Below are 19,517 nucleotides of genomic sequence, written 5' to 3'. Positions count from 1 at the left end.
ATTGTGAATGGGACATTTTCTCCTGTTGGGAAATGGTAGGGGAAATTTCACTTCTGCGTTGCAAGTATGAGTTTGCAACATCATACATCGTACACATGAATATCGGTATATTAGTGCGATAAGCGGGACTTATCGGCTTTAAATGTTGAAAGTAAAATAAGCTAGCAGTGGCGTATGAACGTTTTTTATACCCTATTTCTATTAATTAATGAGAATATGTTAAAGGTTACACACCCATTTGGTAACGTTTTCCCGGACTGACATGTTTTCCGTATATAATGGTACACATTTATCGATATCACAAAAAGCACCCTAAGCCACCCACCCTTCGGTGGTATCCTTTCAATCGAATTTTTTTGTGTGTGTCCATTTCGTCCTGCTTCCAGGGCGTGGGACTGACTTAATTTCGTGTAAAACTAATTTATTTTAAGCCAAATGATTAGTTAATAGTGCCCGGGAGAGTGGAAATATCCCAAATAGTCGGCTCTTCACCTGCACACAGAGAGCGTTTCCATGCGTGTGTCTTTGTTTCGTCGAGTTTTGTGGCTAGACAGGGACATTTTCCCATTAGTGGAACTTCTCCCCCATTACAAAATCCTGTCTACCATTATGTGTGCATTACAGGACTTTAGTGACGCCTTAAAGTAGGCAAAGTGGATATAAAAGACACGCACACTATTGAAAAATCAATAGTCTCATTGTGTGTTTGTGTGGGTGCCTAGGTGGAGGGAGGGGAGGCTTGTACGTGTTCGTGTGTGTGTACTACGATTAAATGCCGGCGCGTAGTATCGACCGAGTGGCACAATAACAACAAAACGTGAGGGAGAGCGAGTATCGAACAAAGGATACGATTAAAACAAGTGTAAACAAAGAGTGACCGAGAGAGAGAGAGAGCGAGCTTTACAGTTACGTTTGCTAGAAACGTAACGGAAGAAGGAAGACAATTAAAATTCCGCACCCATCCTCTTTTTGGAAGGAACAGGCACAATCATCAGCATTAAACGTCTTCCGAATGCCAATCTGCTTTTTGTGAGCACCATGCAGACGCTGCGCAAGAAAACGAGTCCTTGTAAATGTAAGTTTGACAAATTAAATGTGCATGATCATGCATGATGGGTTGGCTTGATCGTGCCTAGTCCCCCTGGCAGCTGCTGCGCCGGCGTCGCTGATCGATCTTGGCAGGTGCAGGGTGTGTTCTACATAGGGTGCGGCTTTGCCAGACTGCGCTCTTAAAATACCTACTTTCTCGCGTGCCAAACAAAAATAGGCATCTCAGGAGAGCGAGATTCCTCACCTTTTATACTCTAACCCTGGGCAGGTGGTGGCCGATGCTCAGAGCAAAAAACAAAGAGAGTGCGCGAGTGAATTGAGAGACTGCGTACTTGTCTTCTTTTATCATTCTGAATGAGAAAATGACAAAATAATAGAGTGAAATTTGTGTTTGTTTATTTGTTAAACAAATTGCGGCAAAAGTCCACAAGCAACGACAGCGGCAGCGAGAGAGAGATCGAGCAAAATCAACCCAGCCAGCCGCAGCATCGTACGAATGAACGGTGAAACGCTCTCATTCATTCCATGATCACGGATCGTTTTCGGTAGCGGCGGGTGCTGTGCTCCTCTTTTGCCTCTGTGTGTGTGTCGTCATTATTTGTTGTCTCTTGTTGTGTTTTTTTATATTGTTGTTTTTTTGAATTTAATTATTTGTATGGCAACAACAAGCACAAAATCGCGAAAAATCATTGTGTGCGCCCAGCCGTTTGTCTCGTTCTTCCCGCTCTTGATTGTGTGTGTGTGTGAGCCATGGAAATGTCACACACATTCACATGCACATGCAGATTCTGGCTGAGAATGTGAGACTGTGTTAGTGTATCAAGCAACGATTCCTTGAGGATTCGAAACCAAAAAGATGGTTAAATCTCTGGTTTCCAAGCTGTCGACAGCCTCTTCGAATCTCTCTCTGGCCAGCACATTTGGCGTCGGCAGCAGCCACAGCAGCAGCGCGGCAGAGGAAACAAATTACGCAAAACGTTAGCAGAAAAAAAAGCAAACAAAAATCACAATCGCATACACAAACACACACCGACACGTGACTTATGCATGTATATGTTTTGTGCGCATTCTCTATTTTCCAGATCGCAATGATCCGGGACGATTTTTCGGCGATGGCGTACAGTTCAAGGCCAAACTCATTGGCATACTGGAAGTGGGCGAGGCACGGGGCGATCGCATGTGCCAGGAGGCACTGCAGGACCTCAAGATGGCCATCCGTGCGGCGGGCGAGCACAAGCAGCGCATCACCATTCAAGTGACAATCGACGGATTGCGGCTGCGGGACGAGAAGACGGGAGACTCGCTGTACCACCATCCGGTGCACAAGATCTCCTTCATTGCCCAGGATATGACGGACTCGCGGGCGTTTGGCTACATATTTGGCTCGCCGGACAGCGGGCATCGTTTCTTCGGCATCAAGACGGACAAGGCGGCCAGCCAGGTGGTGCTGGCCATGCGCGACCTCTTCCAGGTTGTCTTCGAGCTGAAGAAGAAGGAGATCGAGATGGCCCGCCAGCAGATCCAGGGCAAGTCTCTGCATGAGCACGCCAGCCAGCTGGCCTCCTTGTCCGCACTGAGAGCTGGAGCAGGTCATGCAGATCTCGCCAGTGGCAGCCACCCGCTCACAATGAGCTCACTCTGCGGGCAGGATGCGTACTCGAATGGAACCACGCGACTGGGCGTCAATCTGGATGTGGCCAAGGCCTCGGGAGCAGCAGCCAAAGAAGTAAAAATTCGATTTTTCCATGATCTCTGCTAATCTTTCTCTCTCTTGCAGATCTCTCCTGAATCTGTGGCGGATCTGGTGGATCTGGAGCAGGAGTTGACCTCGCTGCAGCGCGGCATCACCCAAATGGAGAGGATTACGCCCAGCGAGCCGGGCATGCATCATCCCTCCAGTGGCGGCGGCGGCGGCAGCGGGCATCCCGGCAGCCTGGCCAAATCTGCCAGCGAGGATGATCCCTTCGGGGACTCCTTCATCTGTGTGCCATCGTACAGCATCTTGCCGCCGCCACCCGAGTCGGGACGCAACCGCCACAAGCCACAGAAGACGCCCGAGTCGGCTGCCGCTTTGGATGCCATTCTCTCGCCTCCTCCTGGTGCGAGCTCCTCGCCAGCTCCGGGCGTTGCCTGTCAGGCCTCTGGCGTGGACAACGACGATGACAGCTGGCTGCACGAGTTGGATCAGCAGAACGATGTCTTCGACACCACCAATGTGGTGGCCGCTGTCCTGTCTATGGCTCCGCTGGCGGCCAGCGAATCAACGGCCACGCCCACGCAACAGTTGACGGAAATTTCGTCGTCCGGAGCTGCAGCAGCAGCCACAGCAAGCACATCTCTGGCGGATCTCGATATGGGCGGTGCACTGACGGGCACAGCTGCAACAGAGGAGCCAGCAATCATGTCGCTGGGTGAGTGAGGAGTGCCTCGGCTCCGCTTTGTTGTAGGATTTTGTATGTCATCCACATCCCCATTGAAAGTGATGAAAGAGCTGTCTGTGAGGCACGATGTGGGAGTGGCATGCCACAAAAGGGAACAATCAGAAAGAATGCCAAGGGTCAAATCAATTGAACTGAAACTTAATCTATGGTTTGTAGTTACTCTGGCAGCTATTCGCTTGCTGATCGTGCGGATTTCTCGTTGCTATCGAAGCAATTTGTAGAAGAAATTATTGAAGTCTCTTGGTTAAGTTGCTTCCCAGACTTTAAGCTGTGTTTTGGGCTCGACTTAGAGTTACTTTCAGTTAATTTAAGTTATTTTTCACCTTTCTCTCTGTCAAAATTCATCCAAAAATGTTCTTAAGTTCTTGCTGGCTGGATCTGTCTCCCCCATCATCACACAGGCAGCTCTTTCTGTGGCTTTTAAACCTTGCATCCCAACCCAAAACTAACCTTAAAACAAACTGCAGAATGAGCAGCAATCATGCGAATCCTCACTTTCGAATGAGCTCGCAGTTTTCATAGATCTTTTGAGTTCTCTTTTGCTTTGTTTTTGTTAGCATTTTACATACGTTTCCCCTGGCACCTCGTAGCCCCTCCATTCCACTCAAAGTTTATGATTTCGTCTGCCACACTTCCATCTGGGGTGCTGCATTCCGTCTCGTGTTTCGTGTATGTCATACTTTCTCTCGTGTTATTTCCATTATGCTGCTGCTGCAGATGCATTCACGGATCTGGATCCGCTGGGCACCGGTCGCACCCGGCCGTATGTCGATAAGAAATACTTTTTCCAAGAGCTTAAGAATCCACCCAAGAAGCTGCTCAAGGAGCTCAGTGGTGCGGGTGCCAGCGGCTTGGGCCTGGACACCGGCAGTCTCTTCCCCGCCGAAGAGGAGACAGCATGTACGGGTGCGACCACGACCATCATCGCTAGCACCACCACAGCAGCAGCTACTAACATCACAGCAGGTACTAACCAACACGAGCATCAACCACCACTAGCAACCATCACAGTTCCGCCACCAATGCACCAGTCACAGAATAACTCTAATCAATGCACTTGCACCGCCGCAGGGAATTCCGATCCGCTACTAACCAACGCTACTGCGGCAGCCTCCGGTGGTCTTCTGGGTCATCATCATCACCACCACCACCACCACCACCAACAACTGCTACTAACCAGCTCCAGCGCCGCTCCCACACCCACTCCCAATGGCAGTCCCGCCCCAGCTCCAGCTCCAGCTCCCACTTCCGCACTCTCTTTTCCCATTTTGTCCGCCAGCGCTGAAGACTTTTCGGCCGCAAAGCTTAAACTTTTGCTTAGAAGATCGCCCCTGACTAATCCCACTCCACCACCCACTTATCCACCCACCTGTGGGTCCAACTATTATACCACAGAACCGCTGCCAACGACGACGACGACAGCGCTGGAGGAACAGCAGGATCCGGCGAATCCTGTGCTGCTGCCGCGCGACACGGATCCGTTCTCGCCCACGCGCAAGAAGAGCGATCCGGATCCGTTCCAGGAGGGCGATCTCTTTGCCAAGCTGGATGCCTTCGAGTTTGAGGCACCTGCAGCGCTGCCAGTGGCTCCAGCTGCAACCGAGACCCGAACGAGCGCCTTTAATGGTCCGCTGCAGGTGCAGTTGCCGCCGGAGAAGGCAGCGGAGCAGCTGAGCACCGTGCGGAATCGACCCACTGTGTCTGTCTCCTCGCTGCCCAATCCACTGGGTGGCGGTGGACCCCTGGATGTCATCTCCAGCATTAGCAACAAGAAGATGCCGCATCTGTTTGGCCAGGCGCGCGGTTTCTCCAAGCGTGGGGACTCTTCCTCCTCGGAGATCGGTTCCAGCGTGAATATGCGACGCTTGCAGGAGAGCGACTCGTTGAGCGAAACGGAGGCTGCCCCAGAGCCACCGCCACGACCGGATTCAGCGCCCTGCGCTGGGCCACCGCCGCTGCCGCCCAAGAAGCAGTTCAGCGATCTGGTGATACGCCCGAGTCCCGCGCCACCGACTGCCGGGCGGTATGAGTATCTGAACAGCAGTTCCTCCTCCACGCGGCGCACGCTCTCCCACTCGCTGGCGGATGCACCGCCCATACCATTGCCCTCGCGCCGTGTGGGACGCACTGAGGCGTGCTTTCCGGGTCCCGGTCGTCCCAGGAAGCCACACCAGCCGGAGGATGATTATATGATGCCGCTGGGACCGCCACCGCCGCTGCTGCCGCCACCCAATCAGCCGGCATCAACAGCGACATCCTCCACGGCCCGTGCGCGTCCACAGCGGCAGCAATCGCTGGGCAGGCCACAGGACATTTACGAGAACAAAGCGGAGATTCTGGCGCAAGCGGCAGCAGTCCAGGAGGTGCCCGTGGCGCCCGCTCTGCCACCCGACATAACGCTGACGCAGCTGCTCACTCTGGGCATGGATGATCTGGCGGTGAAGCTGAATGTGCCCGCCTCAAAGCTGAGCACAATGACCCTCGTGCAGCTGACGTCCTACCTATCGGAGTACTTGTCCTGCAGCGAGAAGAGCAGCCAATCCCTGGCACCACCCGCTGCTGCAGCGCCAGCCACAGTCCCTGCCCCTGTGGTCTCCTCCTCCTCTGCGGCTGTCTTCAAGGTCAACTTTGATCAGCAAACGTCCTTTGTGGCCTCCTTTGACGACACCTTTGGCGAGGATGAAGCCACGTTGGGCGCGCCCTCACCGCCCGAGGAGGCGCCCATTTTTGTGGCCAACTTTGCCAACTTCAATGACGCTCCAATGCCAGCGGCTGCACCGGTGGCTGTGCCCTCGGCCGATCGCTATGCGGTCTTTCGGGAGATCATCGACCAGGAGCTGCAGCAGCAACAGCAGGAAACGGATCTCATGGGGGATCTAACGCCACCGCCAGTGGACGAGCAGGAGGCCGCGGCACAAGAGGACTCCAACCACACGGAGCTGCCACTCATCGATGCCATTGTCACGAGCTCTGCGCCTCCATCTGCGCCTCCTCCGCCGCTGCCAAAGATCGACACAAAAATCACCGAAGTGGTGGCCCAGGCCAAGGATCGTTATGCGGCGCTCAGGGACATAATTCTGGTGGAGAATCTCTTCGACAAGCCGCAGCCTGCACAGCCGCCTCCCCCGGAGAAGGATTTGCTGCAGGACTTTCCCGAATTCAGCGACGAATTCAACGAGGATCAGGATCTGCGGCAGATCATGGACCTACCGCTGGCCGAGCAGCAGCATCCGCAGGATCGTCATGGCCTGGTGGACAGTCGCGGCTTTCCCGCCGAGCCCTCGTCCTCCGCGCTGACCGTGGACGATGATGACGAGGACGAGGATGCCGATGCCGGGGGTGAGAGCAGCATGGACAGCAACGAAAAGGATGGAGAGCCGGTGAGCGGACAGGATCAGTACGAGAAGCTGTCCACCTCCACGCAGCAGCTGGATGCTGTGGTGCCTGCCTCGCTGCTGGAGGAGGAATCAACCGCCAATCCGCTGCCACAGCCACCCAAACAGGATCATAAATTCCTGTCCGTGCTGACGGCACCTCCAGGCGGCAGTGGCAGTGGCAAAGATGACATCGAAATCGATGAGCTGATGCATCGAGCGATCTCGAATCTTTCGCTGGATTCGCGGGATCGCATCTCGCCGGCCAACTCCTCGGCGGCACCCTCACGCGGCGCACAGAGTCTGGGCGTGCAGCAGTTCAATGATGTCAGCACCTCGCCCATTCCGCTGCAGAAATCCCCAGCGCCACAGCAGCAGCAGCAGCAGCCCTCACCCGTGCCGTCGCATTTGTCGGCTGTCTCGCAGCTCATAGACACCGCCACGAAGCAGATGCTGAGCGAACGCGAGAGAGAGAAGCAATCCTGGGCTACGTTCGATTCACCCAAAGCCAAGGGCAAGGCACGTCTCACGCTGCCACCGCCGCCGCCGCCTGCCTCGAACACCTCGCAGCAGGACACGGCAGAGTCGCCCTGCAGCTCGGATCCACGCGATGATGGCTGGTCCAAGCAGCAGCGCCGTTGGGCCAAGAAGGAGCGACATCAAACATCATCCTCGTCGAGGGATTTGAGTCCCTGGGATGATGAGACGCCCGAGTATGTGAAGCGCCGACAAATGGCACATGCGCAGGTGCAGCCACAGCACACGGATCGTCATGGCTACTACATGCGGCATGCCCGAAGAATGAACTCCTGCGATGAGGATTACGAGTGAGTGGCGGAAGAGGAGTTCCCCTCTGGGTTTAGTATTTGAGTTTTTCTCTTCTCTCTCCTTGCAGCTACGATGCCGAGCTGATGGCACGCAGGGAGCGTGAGCAGCAGCAAAGAAAATTCAAGCATGGCCTCAGCCGCAGCAGGGACAACTTTGATTTGGGTAAGTGCTGCACCACGATCTTCCCCTCAATCTCTGACTAACCCTCTCCTTCTCTTTAGACTCCCCCAGCTGGTACCATCATCCCACACATCACACCTGGTCGCCGCAGGAGATCGAGCAGGGCGTGCGCGCGCGTTCCTTTGAGCGCAGCGCCTACGAGCGTTCCAGCTATGGGCCGCCCATGTACGCGGACAAGCGCGGCGGTCAGCCGCCGCAGCTGCGCAGCAAGTATCGTGGGGAGCGTGAGCGGGATCGTGATCGAGAGCGTGAGCGGGAGCGCGAGTACCGGGACTATGCGCGGCCCAGCTACGATTTTGACTACGAGAATGTGTACGAGCTGGAGCAGCGCGGTGGCCGCTCGCCCATGGCCTACAAAACGAGTGGCAGAGGCGCTGCAGCGGGCGACTACATGTACGAGCGGGAGCGTGAGCGCGACAGAGATCGCAAGTCGTTTGATCGCGAGAGTCTGGAGTCCTTTGAGAGCGCCACGCGACGCAGGCGCAGCTTTGGCAGCGGCAACGATGTCTACGGCAGCCTCGACAGTCGCGACGAGTATCGCGGCGGTGTGGATCGTGAGCGGGGGGACAGGGGCGAACGGGAGCGGGAGCAAATGAAGACGCGCTCGTTGAGGAAGCCCACGACTACCTCCGGCAAGCTGCGCATCAGCGGGGACATTGACTACGAACAGGATTCGGAGCAGGACTTTCAGCAGCGTGCATCGGTGCGGAGTTTGCAGCGTCCCAGTCAGCTGGGTGGCGGCGATGCGGTGCTGCCGATCGGTGGCGCAGGCGGCGTGGGCGGCGGTTCGCAGCGTTTGCGCAAGAGCAGCGGCTCCAGTCCATGGGATGGCGAGGGTGAGTCTTGGACTTAAACTGCCATTCTCAGATATATTTTATAGCTTTTATGTCGCCTTTGCAGAACCCACTTTGCCGGGCCAAAAGTCCTGGAAGCGTCCCGCCAGTGCGGCTGAAACAGAGCGACGTTTGGCGGAGAATCGTCGCGCTGTGGCCTTGGGTCAAACGCCCTCCGATGGGGAAAAGGAAAGAAGGTAACGAGGGAGTGAAAGATAAGCCAAGGGAACCTCTAACATCGTTCTACCTCTCCCCCCTTAGATTCCGCAAGAAAACTCGCGCACGCAGCGCCAAAGATTTGGCCAGCGTTGGCGGCCCTGGCGCTGGTTCCTCCGCCATCGTGAATCCTCCACCGCCACGCTATGTGGGCGGCAGTGGACGCGGCATGCGGGACAACTACGATTACATGGGCAGCCACCAACAGCAGCAGCGCAAAGATGTCGATGTGGACGATGACGATGTGGCCGATGACGATGATGATGATGAGGATTATGTGGACGATGAGCCGCCCACGGATGAGGATAAGTTTGAGCGACTGAATCGCAGGCGCCACGAGATGCATCAGCGCATGCTGGAGAGCGAGCGACGTCAAATGGAGCGACATCCAACGCTGTCGAAGAATCGTTCACGCGGCGGCGGTGCCCCACCGGTGATCAACAGTGATTATGGCTTTGTGGATAGCTACGAGCAGACGCCCACACCGACGCCTCGCTCGAATGCCAGCAGCACGCCCGCTGGACTGATGAGCGGCGGCGGTGGGCTGATGGGCAGCGGCGGCGAGTCCTCTGCAGGCGTTGGCGGCAAATTCAACTTTGACGATGGCTTCGAATCGGACTTTAATCAGAGCTCGCCTCCGCCAGCGCCCGCTGGCACTGCCTCCAGCTGTAATTCCACGCCCGCGGGTCCCATCTCGGCGGGCAGTGTGGCCAGTGGCGGCTCCAAGTCGCTGTTTCGCTTCTCCAATGACTTTTCGGAGAAGGGCGGCGACAAGAGGGAGCACTTTGACATGGAAGCGCCGCCAACAGCAACGCCACCCATAACCCAGAAGCTGCGCTTCGATGATAATGTCAAGATCTCGCAGTTCGATGATGCTGCATTCGAGGATGACTTTGCCAAGGCTTCGTTTGACTTTGAAAAGGAGCAGCAGACAGTTGGGACTGCAGCCACAGCAGCTGGTGGAGCTGCTGCTTTGACGAGGAAACAAAATATGCGCACCTCGAAGCTGCAGCAGCGGCAGGAACTCATCAAGAAATCGGAATCGGTGAATATATTTGCCAAGAAGCAGGAGGATCCCTTCGAGGACGATGAGTTCTTCAAGTCACCCGATCAGGATGAGCCGCAAAAGGACAATGATGGCGAGGCGGCGCACTCAAACAATAAATTCCAATGGAACGAGGATGAGAACTTTGCGAAATTCGATGAAAATATGTGATTTGATCAACTCTTTGCCCAGGCCACGGGCCCCAAGATGGGACCAGGCTTGGGCCTGGGTCTGGGACTGGACGTGGACGTGGACCGCGAGCGGGAGCCAGAACGTGACAGCATCGATGGGCACAACTATGCAGAGATCGATGTGGTCAATGACTCGGATTTTTGCTACCTAACAAATCTCAATAATTACTACCAAGAGCAGCGCCTGAATGCGCTACGTCGGGGCATGCCAGCGCTGCCGCAAATGATAACGACAGCCACATCGACGAGTCCCTGGCATGAGCCAGAGCCCAAGGAGGAGCCGCCCAAGAGCAAGCCAACGCCATTGCAAATGCTGAGAAATCCCAGAAAATGGAGGGTCACGCGTGCTGTGGATGATATTGTTAAGGTGATGATTATTGCCTCATCGGAGCACGTTCTGGACTACGATGTGCTGTGGTAGCAGGAGGATTAGGGGCACATGCTATATATCTAGTCAAAAAACTACCCAAATTGCCATACAAAAAATAATTTGTAATATCATAAGAGCCTCGCCCCTAACCCCACTAGAGACCATGCTTTGAGGCGCTCCCTTTTTCCATCCCAGAGTTTGTATATAAGAAACGAAAACGTTTGTTAAAGTTACACCCCCCAACAAATCTGAGAATACTCAGAGCGGGAGTTCCCAACAATCATCAATTGATTTAACTAACGAAAAGCAACTAAACAAATGCCTATGCTAAATGTCGTCTAGCCCTTAAACCCCTTACAAAAAGTTTATCCAAAGTGCATGTAGGATATAGAAATGCGATCCTAAACTCGCACATATTCGATTTGATTATTTAGTTAACTAATTAACGACTAATTTTAGTTGAATTTCCACACGTATTGACACATCAGTAGGGTTCTTTTCTTTATGATTTAAATAACTATCATATGAATATATGTTTATCCTATATTATATTTATACGTAACTGAACGAACGAACAAAAACTGAACACGATCAAGCAAATGCGACAGCCAGCAGGTAACCCAAAGCAGCTATTATCGTACATATTCTTATACTAAATCATAATTAAATAATAACAATACATACATAACTTATATGTAATGCAATTATACGAATACAATAGTTATTATTATTATTCTACTTCTTTGTTGAATATTGAATTGGTGAGAAGGCTGCACAAGCAACAACCAAGCGTAGCTTTTTAACTGCAATTTCCAGGAGAAACACACAAAAAACGACCGATGGGCGCTGCTGTATGACATGCAATTAGGATGAGGATAAGAGTTATGGTTGAGGGGGAAGTTGTATTTTCTTTCGAGTACAGAATTCTAGAGAGAAACACAACAAACGACCGAGGGGCGCTGCTGTATGACTCTTGATATGTATATACCGAAAAAGCCACGTACATGCCATAAGATTTGTTAGGATTAAAGGGGAAGATGAGCTTTAAAACGGAGAGGAAAAAAAATATTTCCTTCGCTATTTCAAAGCTGGCGAGATATTTTGGGTATCAATTAAGTATCACAAAATATATCTTCCTCAAAGGTTGTTCCACTGTTCTAGTAGACTCCTGGGAGCGTTTTTCATATTTTTACATATTTAGAAAAGATTCACACAAATTTGGGAAGCCCTCAGAATGTACCGAAATCTTTGCAATTCCTTCAAAGATATAAAATCCAGCGATGCCTTGCCAACGACTAAAACTATGCTCAGAAAATTCAGCTAAATAGATTCCAAAAGGTAACAGAAAGTAGATCAGATATTCCTTACCAATAGCTTGCTTCCTCATATTATTGATTCACCCACAAACCCCAATATCGGTGCAAAATCTGCAACGAAATTTCGTAACCGAACGCATTTAGCCATATCGGATTGTATGCAAATTTGGTTTGCTGCTTTGCCAGGGCATGCATGTAATTTTGGGCCCATTTTCGTAGCCAAATGTGTGACAATTTGGAGCGGCAATTAGCCAGCTCTGTGGTCTGGCTCTGGCCAACTATAAAACGCAGCCATCGATTGTAAACCAAACATAATTCAGTTCGTGGTCTCAGCCGGAGAAGAAGCAAATCGCAGAAACTATTCCCGCAAAATGCAGCAGCAAATGGTGAGTGGAATGCTGAAACCCTGCCCAGAACTTAAAGGATTCTTTGCCTTAACAGTTGGTGATTCTGTCGCTGGGTTTGATGGTGGCCTGTACTGGAGCATTGCCAGCCGTGGGTCCTGCGCTGTTTCCCGCAGCATCGGCAGCGCCCTTTGGCGTGTTTCCTGGATCTGCCGCTGCTCCCTTTGCTGCCTATACAAATGGACAATTTGGTGTGCCTTTTGGTGCCTTTGCTGGTGTACCCTTTGGCGCCGCCGCTGGTGCTCCCTTTGGTGCTGCTGCTTCTTTGGTTAGTGCTCCACTGGCTGCTGCACCTTTGGCTGTCTCTAGCAGTCAGCGTTTGGATTACTTCAATCAGTTCAATGCCGCCTTTGGTCCGCCAGCTGCCGGACGTCTGCTGGCCGCTGGTCCAGCGGGAGTTGCTCCATTTCCAGCTGGCCGATTGATTCAACCCGCACGTTTGATTGCTCCAGGTTCATTTTTCTTCTAAGAATTTTTAAGAATTTAATAGATTTTCCACGTAAGAAATAAAATCACAAAATGGTTAACCACAAGCCAGCCATAATGGTGTCAAGTGCAGGTCCACAGTTGGCTTTTTGGCGCTTGGCCAACACTCTTTTGGGTGGGTTATAAATGGGTTATATATTTGCTTTGTAATACTTTGATTTGGTGTTGAATATTTATCACAAAATGGATTGAATGCTGGGTGGGAAATGCCTCACCAGACACTCTTGTAGCCATAGTAGGGATTATAGCCATAGCCATAGGGATACGCAGAGGGATAAACAGCGGGGTAGCCTGAGGGATAGCCTGTGGGATACGCTGGATAGCCACCATTGTACTTGTAGTACGTTGTGGCTGGTGGATGATATGTGGCCACACCCGTGGCTGTTGGCACATAGAAACGATTCCAATTGCGTGCCACAAACTGATAGCTGGTGGGCGGTGGCACTGCAGCTGGAACTCCCAGAGCGTTGGCAGGCACCCCTACAGCAGTGGCAGGCAGAAAGCTGGCCTGGGAGAGCGCAGCACAGCCCACGAGGAGATAGCCCAGAATGGATAGAAAGTGCTGCAAAAGAGTTTGGTCACAAATTAGAGCTTGTTCTTTGATTGATTCTGTTTCAACTTACAATCTTCATTGTGTGTTTGTGATGGAGGAACTGCCTGGGCCACTCGTTTGCTGGTCACTGTCCAGTGGTGCCGCCAGCAAGTGGCTTTTATACCACCAACTGCAGCGCTCGTTGCAATTGAATTTCAAATGCAGTTGCCCTTCTAGGGGGCGTTTGGCTGCCATCTTTGGGCCTACCAAGCGAACGCCCAAGGGCAGATTTGCAATCCTCCGTTTATAGGTAGCCTCTGGCAGGGGCTGGTGACGCAAGCGGAATCTACATGAAGACAAAGGCTGCCACTGGCACTGCTGCTGCTGCTTCTGCAATTTGTGTACCCATTGAAGGCATTAAAGCAGCTAAATCCACAGCTGAATCAACAAAAGGGAAGCCACTTCTCCCCCGTATATATAGCGCAGCGTTTCCCACTCCAATTTATCAATGAAGCAGCAGCCGCAGCCATGAAGCTTCCACTCCCACTTCTGCTACTCCTTTCCCTTGCTGGCTTTGCCTCTGCGCAGATTGTGCCACGGCAATCCTGGTGCCGGCAGCCTTTGTCCCCGCGCCTGCCACGTGTGGCGGTGCCTGTGCGCCTCGTTGTCATTCATCATACGGCCAGTGCGCCCTGCTACACGCCACAGCAATGCCAGCAGGCACTGCAGCAGATACGCGCGGGACACTTGTTGCGCAAGTTCCGGGACATTGGCTATAATTTCCTGATTGGCGGCGATGGACGCATCTACGAGGGCCTGGGCTTTGGCATACGCGGCGAGCATGCGCCGCACTACAACAGTCAGTCGATTGGTGTGGCTTTCATTGGGAATTATCAGCGTAAGACAGTGCTAGATGCTTGCCCTTGAGACACTTGCTAACTCCTTGTTCTCCTTCCTTCAGGTACTCTACCCTCGCCGCAGATGTTACAGGCAGCGCGCACGCTGATCACCATCGCTGTGCAGCGGCGACAGCTTCAGCGCAACTATGCACTGGTGGGCCACTGCCAGACAAAGGCCACAGCCTGTCCCGGACGCCAGCTGCTGGACGAGCTGCGCAAGTGGCCGCGCTGGCAGCCAAAGCCATAGGAATCGCAGTTTCAATTTGTACAAAAATGTATTCTAATAAACAACTAATTCATAATTTAAATGCTCCTCCAGTTGGGCCATGTTTTGATCTCATTGAAGAGCGCCGTGCCCGGGCAGGCGGTGGCCTTGGTCTGGCGATGGCCCAGCAGCGTGTACGTGTCCTTCAGGTAGCCGCCCTGCTTGGCCTGTGCAATCAGATCCTTGGCATTCTGCAGCATTTGCGAGGAAGGTTTATTGCTCTCAAAGTTGCCAATGAACACAATGCCAATGCTGTTGCGATTGTAGTTGGGCGCATGGGAGCCCTGCATGCCGAATCCTCGACCCTCGTACACCTTGCCATCGCCGGCCACAATGAAATTGTAGCCAATGTCGCTGAAGTTGCGCCTGCCCTTGTGGTCCGTCTGTATGGCCTTGATCATGCGTTTGCACTGATCCGAATTGCTGCAGCCATTGGGATTGTCCGAGTGGTGAATGATCACATAATCCACGGCGCCACTTATCCTCGCGGGCGAACGGGCAGCCACGGCGCCCCAACTGCTGCGTGGCTCAATATTCAGCGACTCAGCGGTGCGAGCTGCAAAGGGGAAGAGGGAAAGAGAGAAATGATCAGCGGGTTATCTGCAGGCAAAAGATTGATTGATGATTACCTATGGCACAGAGTGCCAGCAAAGCTGCTAGAAATTTAATTGACGTCATCTTTGGCTGATCTCTTGCTGGCTGGATCTGATGTTCAACTGTGAGTTCCACTGGCAGCGGGAGGCTGCTTAAATAGCAGAGTCGGGAATTGAGAGCAGGTCGATGAGGGAGATACACTCATAAAAATGAGATTTCTGTTTGAAGAGAGCAACTTTAAGGGGAATACGAGCTCATGGCTTGGCTTGGAGAGCTTTGGGGTTTTATTTTACGGGTTTTTTCGATGTCGAGGAATGTTTTTCGATGGAAAATATTTCAATCTATGGACTTAAGCGCTTAATTTTCACATTTTATAATAAATTTCTGATTTCTCATCCATGATTTACAGGTTTATCCCCTAATTTCCCTTACAAATAACAGTTCAAAGCCCTTTCTTAGTCGTTTATACCCCGTCCAGCAAGTGTAAACCAACAAACAATACGGTGAAGCACCCTCGGGGGAATCACTAGTGCCCCGCAAAGAGATAAGAAATTGCTCCCTGAAGCAAACCAACAAACAGATTGAAGAAAGAACCCACACACATACATAAGCACATAGCATATAATATTTATAGCCTACATACACAATAATTCCCACATCAAACTTTACTCCTCGATGGCCTTTCGCTGCTTGGCCAAACGTTGCTTTTTGGTCTCCTTGGACTTGGGCTTGGACCTTCCCTTGCCCTTTGCCGCTGGAGCTAGCAATTTATTCTCCTGTTGCTTGAGTTTAACCTCCAGCTGATCTACGCCACCCGCCTTCAGCTGCAGCTTCTGCATGAGGGTCAAGGGGCGACTGGGATTGGCGGCGGCTTCCGCTTGAGTTTTGTGTAGCACCGAACGCTGTGCCACACGCCGCTTCTGCACAATCTTTAGCGTCTTTTCATCGTCCTGTCGCTTGCGCAGCTGCTCCATTGCATTCTTGTAGATGTCCGCATGACGCACCTCAGTATCGGCCGAGACAGTGATCTCCTCTCCGAGGGCTTTGCCCACCTCGTTGAGCATCTTCTTGAACTGCGCCTGCTCCGGCTCGGTGAGCAATGTGACGGCTGTGCCCTTTCTGCCCGCTCGTGCCGTACGACCCACGCGATGGATGTAGGTCTTGATGTGTCGCGGCGTCTCGTAGGACAGCACCACATCCACATCGGCCACATCGATACCACGCGCCAGGGCATCCGAGCAGATCAGACCATTGATGCGCCCCCTGGCAAAGTCCGTCAGGGTTTTGGTGCGCACCAGAGCCGACAGCTTGCCGGACAGCTCGGCCACTTTGGTGGGCCCCGAGGCGAAGAGTTGTTGCATGACAAAGGCCAAACGATTGGCCGTGTCTGTGCTGTTGGTGAAGCAGAGGAAACGCTTCCACTGGTACTTCTCCACGAGTGCGAACAATGTCAGCGGCTTGATGCGCAGCTCCGTCACACAGAATTGTTCGGTTAGCTCCGCCGGCGTTGTGTATTTGCCCGCAAAGTGTCCAGTGTTTGGCATCGACTCTCCATCAGCATCCGTCTGCTCCGCCGCACTCCTCGCCACGGGCAGCGCAAACACTGTGGTAAACAGCTTCGGCTGAAAGAGCCGCAGATTCTGCAGCTTCTCGGGATCCTGCGACATTGTGGCAGAGAATAAAAGCTTGTGCGGCACCTTGCCAAACGTGGCATAAAGTTCTTTCAGGCATAGAGGCGGTTGGGTGCCTGCCAGCAGCTGATTGGCCGTCTCCCGCACATGATTGTCCAAATGGTAGAGCCAGTTCTGGAAGAAGGCATCCATGATGCGATCCGCCTCATCAATGACCAGAAATTTCAAGCTCTTCAAGCAGAAACCTTTCGTGGCATGCAAATGATCCACCAGGCGACCTAAAAAGCAGGAGATTTATCATGAAAGATGCTCTGGAGATTGACTCTGAATCCCTCACCTGGCGTTGTCACCACAATGTCTGCCTTGCTGTACATCTGTCCCTTGTACACCTCCACCAGCTTCTCCTGCTCATCCTCCAGGCGATGCTGCTTGGACAGCAGGCACACCTCCAGCTCCGTTTTGCTGCACAGCGCACGAATCACCTTGAAGACCTGCAGCGCCAGCTCGGCCACGGGTAGCACCACCAGCGCACGCACCTTGCAGCGCACGCGATTGTTCAGCAGCTGCACAATGGGTATGGCAAAGGCCAGCGTCTTGCCGCTGCCCGTGGGCGCTGACACACAAATGTCGCGGGGCCGCAGCGGCGCCGGCTTGCCCTGTGCCTCGAGGATCCATGGTATGACTGTACGCTGCACGGGAAACAGCCGCTTGATCTTCATCTGCTTGAGCGCCTGTCGTGTGTGATCCTTTAGGTAGCTTAGATTCTCAATGGACGCCTCATCCTTGCCAGCCTCCAGCTTCTCCTCGTCGTCTGGCAGCAGGTTGCCCCCTTCGATGATTGTGGGATATGCCAGCCAGGGTGGCAGCACCTCTGTCACTTTCTTGCGCTTGGCAGAGTCATCGCCGCCAAGTATTTGGAAGTCTTGTGAATTGGTTGCTTCCTCCTCTGCTGGGGCAGTCTCTTTTGGCTCTTCCTTTTCCACCTCTTTTTCCTCTACTTTTGTCTCCTCCATTCGGGGCTGCTCCACTGGTGCTGCTTCCTGTTTGGCGGCTTCACTTTTCTCATGTTTCCTCTTTCGTTTGGCTGCCTTTTGGAGTAGTTTTTGCAGAATTTCATCCTCATTTGATGTCTTTTGTTCCTTGTCTTGCGGACTCTTAAGGTCCTCTGTATAACTGCGGGTTTGTGGGTTAATCTCAATGTTCTATGTAGTCGCTATATAACTCACCGATTAACTGTGAATAATTCCATTATTTTAGCTGTTTTTTTTATTCAATAAAACGTCGAAAAACCAGGCGCACGTGTTGCGGCCCACATTTGTTATTGTTCTTCTTCTTTAATGGAGTGCCCGTTTGCGCAGCGGAGAGAAAATGCCAGAGCGCTTGGGGCTGCCACTCATTTGGTTGAATTGTTTTTCACGCGCGTAATTCAAATTTGCAGTAAGCAGTATGACCGTTTGTGTACTGCTGCGAAAATATCAAATTATATGACGCTGCCACTCTTCAGAACTAATTACAGCAAGCGCGCACAATTTAAATTCATAATTCTTGAAACATTAAAGTGCAAATCCATCGGGCTTATTTTAGAATAATTAAAAATATTCCTCTGACCGCAATAACAAATAAATTAAGAACGGAAATAGTCACAATACACATTCATATACCAGTTTCCTTGCGGGGATTTGTATTTTCCCCTGAGGTTTTGGCCAGGTTTCGGTTTCCAGACGGGCTGCGATGCGTTGCGTTGATGCGTGGCGTATGCAAAGTGTCCCGACAACTTCTTGGGGATTTTTACACTGGCTGCCAAGTGATTCACACAATTGACCCACTCCAATCCACGTGAGCGAGAAATGCACAAAATTAAACCACACAGAAATAATTAATGATTATGAGCGAAACAAAAAAACCGGTTCAAAACGCGGCTCTCCGCTAGAAAACACCAAAACTGGTGGCTGTGCACGAAAACTGACACCTGAATCATGCAAATGAAGTGAAAGATATAATGAGAACCACAGTCTGTCTGTCTCTTTGAGAGTTTTAATTATTTTCCAAAGCATTTCCGTCTGTAAATTTTGTATTTATACTCTTGGTAATTAATCATACGGCATGGATAGCTTTCAGTGCGGTCCAGTTTGTGGTCGGTAGCACCTGAACACCTGGCGACACTCCCTCGTAACACTGGAACTTATGGGCAGGCATATAGTATATAATCGTACGACTTTCAGCGACATTCGCATCGAATCAGTTTCAGTGTCGCGTTCTTACGTTTAGCACATATTTGGCTTAAAATATCATAAACGTTGAACTGGATCCGGAGGGGCATTAACGCTCGAAACGTTGCCGGATATGAAAAATGGTTATTGTAAGGCACAAGAGGGCCACAGGCCATTGTTCGATCCATTCTTTTCGGGGCATTCCCAAAATATACAAAACAAGTTTCGGTCTTTTTTGGTGGCTTTCGATACTGCTGGGAGTTGCTTAAAGTTCCTCCAGCTGCCTATCTACGATCTAATTATAAGTACTATAGGATTTCTATCGATTCTTTCACTCCCTCTGCCGGAACTCTCTCCTTATCATGGTTCTGGGAAAGACAGTCGCTGACGGCTATCTTGTTGTTTGTACTTGTCCCACTTGTGTCTCAAAACAGACATCGATTGTTGAAATTTAATTGAAAAGTGTCTTGAAAGAAAGTATGTTCTCATAACAGTGGAATAGTACCTCCTACTATACCTAGTATAAATATATTCGATTTGTATTTGTTTTCTTTTTGTATTAGTTTATGGTTTAAACGTGCCCTTTGTGGCCATATTTAATGGCTCATTTTGCATAATTGCCAATTGGAGATTTGTAATTTATGATAGCCCA

At 51.7% G+C, this 19,517-nt stretch overlaps 6 protein-coding genes across 8 annotated transcripts; 3 read left to right on the top strand and 3 right to left on the bottom strand.

Annotated features, from left to right (window-relative positions):
* Positions 1-338: 338 nt before the first annotated feature.
* LOC117893961 (protein disabled) lies at positions 339-10,270 on the top strand. 3 transcript variants are annotated; one of them, XM_034800757.1, is made up of 9 exons: positions 1,365-2,027; positions 2,133-2,776; positions 2,828-3,461; positions 4,209-4,457; positions 4,563-7,692; positions 7,761-7,855; positions 7,915-8,709; positions 8,774-8,903; positions 8,968-10,270. In XM_034800757.1, the coding sequence occupies exons 1-9, from the start codon at positions 1,907-1,909 to the stop codon at positions 10,136-10,138; spliced, it is 6,969 nt and encodes a 2,322-aa protein (XP_034656648.1). In that variant the 5' UTR covers positions 1,365-1,906; the 3' UTR covers positions 10,139-10,270. The 3 variants fall into 3 exon arrangements, with proteins under 3 accessions (XP_034656650.1, XP_034656648.1, XP_034656649.1); XM_034800759.1 differs by lacking the exons at positions 1,365-2,027; positions 4,209-4,457 and adding an exon at positions 339-1,075 and having other exon boundaries at positions 4,887-7,692; XM_034800758.1 differs by lacking the exon at positions 4,209-4,457 and having other exon boundaries at positions 1,369-2,027; positions 4,887-7,692.
* Positions 10,271-12,117: 1,847 nt separating this feature from the next.
* LOC117893615 (nuclear pore complex protein Nup58) lies at positions 12,118-12,717 on the top strand. The gene is made up of 2 exons (XM_034800292.1): positions 12,118-12,230; positions 12,286-12,717. The coding sequence occupies exons 1-2, from the start codon at positions 12,216-12,218 to the stop codon at positions 12,715-12,717; spliced, it is 447 nt and encodes a 148-aa protein (XP_034656183.1). The 5' UTR covers positions 12,118-12,215.
* Positions 12,718-12,850: 133 nt separating this feature from the next.
* On the bottom strand, positions 12,851-13,465 carry LOC117893986 (shematrin-like protein 1). The gene is made up of 2 exons (XM_034800800.1): positions 13,358-13,465; positions 12,851-13,296 (listed from the first exon to the last, which is right to left on the bottom strand). Exons 1-2 carry the CDS (start codon positions 13,364-13,366, stop codon positions 12,946-12,948), a joined length of 360 nt encoding a protein of 119 aa, XP_034656691.1. The 5' UTR covers positions 13,367-13,465; the 3' UTR covers positions 12,851-12,945.
* Positions 13,466-13,760: 295 nt separating this feature from the next.
* Positions 13,761-14,447, top strand: LOC117893983 (peptidoglycan-recognition protein SB2). Its single transcript, XM_034800797.1, has 2 exons — positions 13,761-14,164; positions 14,228-14,447. Exons 1-2 carry the CDS (start codon positions 13,795-13,797, stop codon positions 14,410-14,412), a joined length of 555 nt encoding a protein of 184 aa, XP_034656688.1. The 5' UTR covers positions 13,761-13,794; the 3' UTR covers positions 14,413-14,447.
* Positions 14,445-15,213, bottom strand: LOC117893982 (peptidoglycan-recognition protein SB1). The gene is made up of 2 exons (XM_034800794.1): positions 15,060-15,213; positions 14,445-14,986 (listed from the first exon to the last, which is right to left on the bottom strand). The coding sequence occupies exons 1-2, from the start codon at positions 15,106-15,108 to the stop codon at positions 14,469-14,471; spliced, it is 567 nt and encodes a 188-aa protein (XP_034656685.1). The 5' UTR covers positions 15,109-15,213; the 3' UTR covers positions 14,445-14,468.
* A 414-nt stretch (positions 15,214-15,627) lies between these two features.
* LOC117893967 (probable ATP-dependent RNA helicase Dbp73D) lies at positions 15,628-18,021 on the bottom strand. Its single transcript, XM_034800767.1, has 3 exons — positions 17,882-18,021; positions 16,993-17,828; positions 15,628-16,933 (listed from the first exon to the last, which is right to left on the bottom strand). Exons 1-3 carry the CDS (start codon positions 17,902-17,904, stop codon positions 15,690-15,692), a joined length of 2,103 nt encoding a protein of 700 aa, XP_034656658.1. The 5' UTR covers positions 17,905-18,021; the 3' UTR covers positions 15,628-15,689.
* Between the last annotated feature and the right edge of the window lie 1,496 nt (positions 18,022-19,517).

Source organism: Drosophila subobscura, chromosome J (genome assembly GCF_008121235.1).
Source record: "Drosophila subobscura isolate 14011-0131.10 chromosome J, UCBerk_Dsub_1.0, whole genome shotgun sequence".
Taxonomy (NCBI): domain Eukaryota; kingdom Metazoa; phylum Arthropoda; class Insecta; order Diptera; family Drosophilidae; genus Drosophila; species Drosophila subobscura.
Note: the sequence above shows the minus strand (reverse complement) of the source record. Positions and strands in the feature narration are given on the sequence as shown.